Source organism: Mya arenaria, chromosome 4, assembly GCF_026914265.1.
Source record: "Mya arenaria isolate MELC-2E11 chromosome 4, ASM2691426v1".
NCBI classification, from domain to species: domain Eukaryota; kingdom Metazoa; phylum Mollusca; class Bivalvia; order Myida; family Myidae; genus Mya; species Mya arenaria.
Genome location: NC_069125.1, coordinates 54917284 through 54925624, shown reverse-complemented (window position 1 = coordinate 54925624; position 8341 = coordinate 54917284). Strand labels below are relative to the sequence as shown.

The window sequence follows — 8341 nt, the reverse complement described above, 5'->3', positions numbered from 1 at the left end:
TCATCCCGACCCTCGCGCAGGGTGTTTTGCGGAAACCTCGTTTCCGCAAAACACCCTACGGTCGGGTCGGAATGAACCTATCTTACACTCTCGGCCATGGAAGATACTTATAATCTTCGAATTTTTCGAGAAACAAGAGTACTGTGCTAAATGTTGACTTTCAGCATTGTGGACCTCAATAGGAGAATTTGTTCCAGATGTGTTTTGACCATGGACAATACCAAGTGTTACAGCATTTTTCGGTGAATTTAGACAATTTCTTGCGCATTTAATATTTCTGGTCAGTTCATTAATATCAAGACGTACACATACAACAGTTTGCCAATTAATTGTTTCCTTGTAATTCTCTGATTCGGGATAATATATATATTTAACCAAATCTTTAAACTCTGTACACGCATTTCTTTTGTATATAGTAATGCTTATTCCGACACAGGAAAATGAAATCGTGTCTTCCTAACTTGTTTAAGATTCTTTAATATTTGTCTGCAGGATCTTTTGGATGTGTATGGGCACATATTTAGTATTCAATACAAGATTCTTAACAGATGTGATCGGAAATTCGCAAGGCGTTCGGATATCTATGCTTGCTTGTTATTGGAATAACTTCGAATACTCGGACTGACCAACATTCTTCGTTAAGGCGTCGTTGTGGCTGCCAGTGTAAAATGTTCTTGTGATATAATGTCATAATATGATTTATTCGTGGAAAAATGAGTATTTGAAAGTTCCTATGAAATGTTCTACATTTTCTAATTTTGTGTTTAATTGATATTCTCCATGGTTTTGCCATTCTTTGGAGACCACGATGTTTTTGATTACCAATTTTAAAAGAACACCTAGTAAAACCCTCAGCTGGGAAGATTAGTTTTATTAACGTGGTAACATTATTTAAGTACTTTGATACAATAAACGTGGCTGAAAATGGCTGTGTTTCTGAACACCGACTTAGTTCAGTTAATTTGGAACTAATCCATATTCTACTGTGATATGTCATTTGTGCCTCCTGAAACGGAGGGAAACTCGACGTCAGTGTACGAAAATGTTGAGTCCTCTACGGAAGAATCGGACGAGGGTCAGAACGAGATTACCCTGGCAATTTACTCCGTCCTCGCACCGGCCTCGTTTGTTCTCGTCATACTCATCCTCCTCATGTTCTTCATCGCTCACATTCTCAGGTAAGACAAACACTGCACAGTTGCCTTATTCTAGGTATTGCATTATGATGCTTGTTGTTATTTTTTGTCTTGATAATATTAATGTAAGAACTCACTCTTGTGTAATTTATTAATATCTGTTGGCTATATCTATAACACCCTGTTAAAACCACTGTGTCCTATGATAAATATCGACTCTTGATGGATGAGCGTTTAGACAACAGAATTTTGTGTCTTACTCTTCTATTGTTAATAAATGATGTCGGTTCCAAAAAGGTCCCGGGTCAACTATCAACATTAATGTATTAACCACGAATATAATTTTGTTTCTGATTTACTTCAATACAACAAGCGTGTTTTTGTCAACCAAATATGCCTACAGAATGATGGTCAAACCTGCAAAGGCTTGGAAATGTTTTAAGCGATAGTTGTCATTAACAGCGTTTTCAAATCTCATTTCAGTCCACAAAGCAGACGCATGATTATATGGAAACGATGAGATTCGTGACGTAATATCATAGGGGAATATGACGTCATATGCCCGACTTTAACTTTATTTATAATTCAAATCACTGTAGATCTATACTGGGCAGTTGCCTTATGCCGGATTTGCCTAAATATTCGGAAATCGTTTAAAAAGCGTTTCGGCGACCGTGATCAATATAGAATGATCACAGTCTACGCAACTGACCTCCATAGCAACAGAAACAACACAAAAGTGCAGCTATTCGAGTATAACCCCAAAATAAATACCTCTAAACTTTTGCTTTCATAAATGTCAATATTTAGTCACGTGGAGGATGACATCACAGCGCGAGCTTTTATATTGAGGTTCGACAGGGTTATCTTTAAGCACTAGACCTACTATACAATGTTTATGACTTATCGTCTATCACGAAATACAATGCCAATGACATAAAAAGTAAATAAATAGACGATGTCATTGTTTTGTGTTGTGCAGCATTTGATATGAAAATGAAGCAAAAATAAGGCAGTTTCGTACTTTCAAAATTATGCAAATTCGGACAAATTAGTAGTTCGGATACGCCGAAAATACACATACAAATACTTCAGAGAAGTATAAAATTTATATACAGGTTAAACATTTAATACATGATGTTCATTTAAGTAGCATTTAAATATTTTTATTGACTTAATAATGTTTACTTTGTTCTTTGAAAAAATCCGAATATTTAGGCACTGAATGCAGGCTTTTGGACGTCGTTTATGCCCTTATTTCGTACTGAATATTATATTATAATTACTTGTTTTTTTCTTTTATTCTTTTTCCATTTTGGTTGATATAGTACCCAACATTTCTCTATTAAAATTTCATGCACTTATGTTCAGTAATTATGACAATATTTTAAGAAAACTTCAAAATTGATCCGGAATTAGGCAACTGCCCAGTATATGGATCATTGTAATCAGTATTAAAATACTAAAGCAGTATAAAAATGCAAAACGCGTAATTTGATCTCAATAACTAAACCAGTCAGTCAATATTATGTTTCGGTTGGTATATGAAAATTATCAGATTTCGTTCATTCATTGAAATTTTCACCTGTGTATAAATATATTTTCAGATGAATCTTTATTAATGCACAGCTTAATTTTATTATTGTTATATTATTTTTGTAACGTTTAAAAAGAAATATTATGTATAATAAATTGTTGTATTTCGAATAAATAAACGAATGACCTTGCATTGTAAATGTGTAGCCTACCAACTTCATTATAATTTCGGTATACCAAAGGTTATTATTTGGGCCTGAATAAGAATACCAGTGACATTTATAGGTCCAAGAACAGTTATAGGGCAGACTTTAACGACTGTTCCATTGCGGTAACTCACATATTAAATGGTTCATAATTTTGTATGCTGATTGTTTTAGTATATTGTTGCCGCTCAGTTGTATAATTACCGGTAACATGTCCTAATATGTCGTATAATAATGTATTATTTTTATTATTTAATATGCGTAATAATGCTTACAGTTTTTGGCATGAATAATCCATGAATGCATTTCTGGAAACTTATAACTAAAAGGTTAAACGGAGACCTCGGCCATAACGTTCACATGGATAAAGGTTTTCTGTTCGTAGCAATTCACGATTCAAGCATTCTGTTCCTTTATCATCTGTAACATTCCAGTACCCAATATTGAAATACAATAATGTTGCACTCAGGAGTGGATACTCATTGACCAACATGTCCGGAAACGTCTAAGACCATTATTTCTCCTTTAAACAGGAGGCACAATTTGCTATTTACCACAACTACTACGTGAGAATGTTTGATCAGTCGGAATGAAATCATAGTAATTTTGAAATAGATGTATTGATTGTAAGGGGACTTTTAAGATTCCTTGAAACAAATCCACGCTCATATAACTATCCGTTGTCTTGTAACTACCTCTTGTATTGGAAGTTTACAATAGGAAGCATGTCATTGCTTTTTGACTAGACGAAGATAAATAGTTTTACACTCGCTATTTTTAAAGAGAGACGAATGCTTGTGGATAATGCCACCGTATTGTGCAAACCCTTATGTATTTAGTTTCATGGTATCAAGATTAATAAAAAAAAACGGACGAAATCAAACATTTTTTCCGATATAATCAATATCTGTGAAAAAACATTGAATACTTATCAATTTTCCCCTTCTAAGTGTAATTAGACGAAGTACTGATTTTATATAACTGTTTCAGCCCTCCCGAAATTGCCAGATGTATAGATGTAAATATTTTAACTTGTTCTATGCAACATTGTTACACAAGAAAACGTCTTTGGGCATTAAAGTGTGTCAGAATATGATGATCGTGGGCACTGACATGGTATTTTCGATATATCCGATGAAAAATAGAAGCAGTCACTAAAAAACCCTCTTTTTGTATTATCTGAAAATTAGGTGCGGTGAATACGTCGAACGAAACGCTACATCGGTCAGGCCAAATTATGGTTTCGTTCAATACCGCTGAGTATAATGAAGACCAATTTTAACCCTAACATGCAGACTTCTTACTTATTGAGAGACAGCTGTTTCAGCTGTGGTTATTGTTAGCACTTAAAAAATGGTTCATCTATAAAAGATATTAATGGTGCTTTTAACAAGCTGTTTACTTTAACAAAGTTCAGAACATTCATGCAAACACAATGCCACCCGTTGTTTACCGAGTTGGAACAACCTCTTTAATTTTGGTCTTTGGTTTATAAACAACGACACGATAACACTGATAACCTTAGGCTTACGTGTAACAGGTTAATGCGAATTGTATATATTTTAACCGTCCTCAAGTAATTTAAGAGTCCTAAGTGGTTGCGCTGGATTTAATAATATTTGAAGAAATAATACGATAGTTTGATTAAAATGTTTCACAGCACGTTTTCGTGCTAAACCCTTAAAGCATATAAGCAAACATTGAAAACAAATACAATGATGCAATCCTCGATAGCTCCATCTGGAGTACTCCAAACTGCAAGTAGAAATACACATTTAAACGAAACTGGTCCTTCCCACGGACATGGTGCACATTCCGTAATCACCGTAAGTGCCGACTATATGCACACAATATAGATAACACTCAAACCTTGTTCTACAGAACTACAGAACGATTTCAGCGGCCGAATCGTTCTATGGAATTTGAAATTTAAATAATGTTTATTTTTTATTAGTTCACAAATAAAAGCATACACTACGTAAATATGCAAATAGTGTATCTAAGTACACGTGGGTAGCATTCTCATTGAATTGTAAGTGCATTATAATGATAGTAGCAAAAGCGCAAGTATGCGCCCTTTAAAAGCTACAACAACACATGGCAATAAAAGTAAACTGACTAACAAGTCAAATTATTATTGACCAAAATAGTCTATGCCACGCTGATGTTTTGCGATCAATCAAACCAATCGCCACTGCTTACGTAAAACAGCTTGGCTAAAGTTAAAACCGTAATGCTAAAATAAGTATCGTGCGTGAGTGACGGTACTAAAAACTGGTTATATTAACTTACATTGGTTTCCTATATGTCAGTTAAAAGGTTGTCATATATTGTAAGTCCTGACCATTCTGTATGTCATGTGCCAAGAAATTAAATGAATGCCTAAAGGCTAGTGGGCCGACTATATTAACGGTATTATTAGTATATACGCGAAAAAAATGTCATTTACATAATCAAATATCAGATTTAGATTCTCCTCAGGAACAAGATCAGCGAATACACAATACGAGTATATGGGCAAAGCGTAATGGCAATGAGCTTATATGACCACAGCATTGACAATGTCGACCGGAAAGTTGGTCCCAGACCTGTATGACTATCACCAGATACATATAATTTTATTTTCACTATAAAGCAGCCGAGAAACCGCCAAGTATTGGACAAAATAGTATTACACTCATTGTATGATATTCATTGAATAAATCGCCTTGAAATATCGAGACTCCGACGGGACCGTTATTCTTCGTACTTCGATCAATTTTCCTTTGAACGCAAGGGCAACAAACCATTCATTAGAATATCACATCTGTCATAACATTTTTTTCAGAAAACGAGAACGGAAAAAGACGCAGACCCAGGTTTAAAGCTGCACTCGATGGTAATGAATGATCGTGATATTCTCCAAATTCACCCAAATAAATACTAATGCTAGCTCTTAAGGTTTACCTTTAAACCAAAGCATGTATTGATGTCTAAAGGGAAGATTCTTTGTGGGAAATTTGTTTCTTGTTTGAATCAAGCGTGGTACATAAAGTAGGTCTACAATGAAAAATAAAACACTCCATGAAAACATATTGTGGCCACCTTCCTACCTAAATCTTCAATGATTATTCGAGATGTTACCGGAAACAAACATATTGTTTGGGGTCATTTATAAAATTCGTTAATAGCTAATTTATCTATGAGCTCGACTGTTTCAAGTTTAAGGATAAGGTTATGTAGGACATCATTGCAAAACCTGACTTTAGCTATACGAAAATCAGTAGCCTGACATAAACTTAGAACAAAGTGCAATCTAAAGGCAATAACTTTATCGTTGCTTAAACGACGTAAAACATAAACATTTTTACTTAGTATATATATATTTCATATATAATTCAATTAAACAGTTCAGACAGCCCATGAAAAACATATATCCGAGGTTGCTTTATTTAACTATAAGTCAAAATAATAATATGCAGTTAATACTGAACACTAGAAATGAAAAAGTGTGTACTTTTGGGAGGTCGGTATTCATTTAATATAAATCATTAATATGTGCAAACAGAGAACTAGCAAATTTGACCAAATAATTCCATTGTCATTCTGGCTGACACCTGTCATATATTTCTTGAACACTATGTAAGAATACATAGTTGTAGTACATACAAATACTACCACCTATTTTTACGGAACACCATATGGTGGTGGATTTGTTCCGGACCCGAGATTAAAGTCAACTGATCGAAACTCTGCACCATTGCTTCTCCTTTCCAGCATTCTGGAGTTGACTTCATCATTCAAACATGGCGGCGCGCTTGCATGAAGAGGGAAATCACGTGGTTGGCAAGACGATTGAGGAAGACTTGAAAGCATTTCGGTTTCCCGATTTGGTTGCGTCATTTCCGGTTTCGTACACGACAAGGAACCGTACTGGTTACCGCCCTTCATGTCATATTCTTTTAAAATTTTGAAGTAATCCCCGTTTTCATTTTGCAGTACAACTATTCCAGGTTCAATTTCATGTGCATATACGGGTTTCATAAAGAGTCTTTCACCGGAAGTTGATTTTGAAACAGTCGAATTGTTAGATTCCTCGCCGCACCATTTCCAAAGAATGTATAAGGCAAGAAATATCAACGCAACCAGTAAAAGTCCGAAAAACAGGCTGCTCAATTTATATTGAACCTCCCTGAAAACAGAAAAGTAAAGTTTATTTTAATAAAATAAATGCGTTCATGTGTTTCCGGTAACTGTCTAAAGTATTAACGTCCGGTAAGTGAACTTCTAGTGCGATACAGATATCACAAATCAAGAAAATAAAATTCGGTTTACTAAATTAAGATATTCTTTATATTTATAGGAATCAGCTTATTTAAAAGTTAACAGTTGAATTAACTTTTGTAACTTTAAGGTTTTGCAGAATAAAAATTTCACAAGTACATGAAGTATAATACAAATATTTATACTGAAGTAATTATAAAACCGTATTTTTATGTTTAATATTATCTATACTTATCGATCGTTTTGTTTTAGATGTAGTGATATGATGATATTAATCTTTAGGAAAACTTTGTATATATCGAGTCGGAAACTTACTGCTCTGATAACAATGTGTCCACATTCATAGCTCCAGTGCGATTTCTGCTCTGGGTTTATGATTACTTTGTACTTTAAAGTCAACCTATAGAACAGCAAATGAAGTGTTAGTAGTTTATTTATGACAGGCAACAGTAAGAAATGTCATAAAGAATATTTGGTTTCTGATTTTGTGTATCATGTCGACATGTTTGTTAAAAAGGCCTAGAAAAGTTCTTATACATAATTGTTAAATAGAAACACTAAAAACAATTAGCTTTTACCGTAAGTATCCTCTGTGAGAAAACAATTAAGTATATTTTTAACGTTTGTTAAATTAACGTCCTGTACACCATAATCAGTTATCAATACTAACTTATTCATTCCAGAACTCGGTAAACATAACACTTCTGTAGAATGTTATGATGTAATTTCATATATCAAAGCTAACATGTATAAAGGCAACATATTGTATTGATGGAAACGACAATCGAACATGTTTTTGTTATTAAGGCCATGCTCAATTAATTCTATATTCAGCATCATTAGGAATGTATGTTTTTGTCTTTAGGGTCGTAAAAAAAACATTTAACAAAAAACTGACCTCAAAAGATCAGGGCGCTGAAATTTAAAAATGAATAAAATCAATTAATACAAACATTGCTTTATAGCACGAAAAGTGTAAGTTCTTGTAAGACGTTAGAGAATCCATTTCATTATTTAATCACGTGAGCGTTTGTTGTCTAAGAAACTGGAACAAGTTTGTTTTATTCAAGTTTTTTCACTCAGGCTGGGAAGGTAGGTAAGTTTAAAATTGGATCTAACACAGTTAAAACATGAAGATGATGTGTAGGGGATCCCATACTCCTAGTACACCTTAATGTCCGTCAACGAGTCTTTTGACGA

At 34.0% G+C, this 8341-nt stretch overlaps 1 protein-coding gene across 2 annotated transcripts; it reads right to left on the bottom strand.

Moving 5' to 3' along the window:
- Positions 1-6282: 6282 nt before the first annotated feature.
- LOC128230509 (uncharacterized) lies at positions 6283-7880 on the bottom strand. 2 transcript variants are annotated; one of them, XM_052942835.1, is made up of 3 exons: positions 7812-7880; positions 7457-7541; positions 6283-7049 (listed from the first exon to the last, which is right to left on the bottom strand). In XM_052942835.1, exons 2-3 carry the CDS (start codon positions 7483-7485, stop codon positions 6545-6547), a joined length of 534 nt encoding a protein of 177 aa, XP_052798795.1. In that variant the 5' UTR covers positions 7486-7541; positions 7812-7880; the 3' UTR covers positions 6283-6544. The 2 variants fall into 2 exon arrangements, with proteins under 2 accessions (XP_052798795.1, XP_052798794.1); XM_052942834.1 differs by having other exon boundaries at positions 7720-7836.
- Between the last annotated feature and the right edge of the window lie 461 nt (positions 7881-8341).

What these genes read in the sequence shown, in the direction of transcription:
- LOC128230509 (XM_052942835.1), bottom strand. Translation starts at nt 7,485, where the DNA reads ATGAATGTGGACACATTGTTATCAGAGCA. An exon ending in GACACATTGTTATCAGAGCA is followed by an intron (nt 7,050 to 7,456) that starts GTAAGTTTCCGA and finishes TTCTGTTTTCAG; the next exon opens with GGAGGTTCAATATAAATTGA.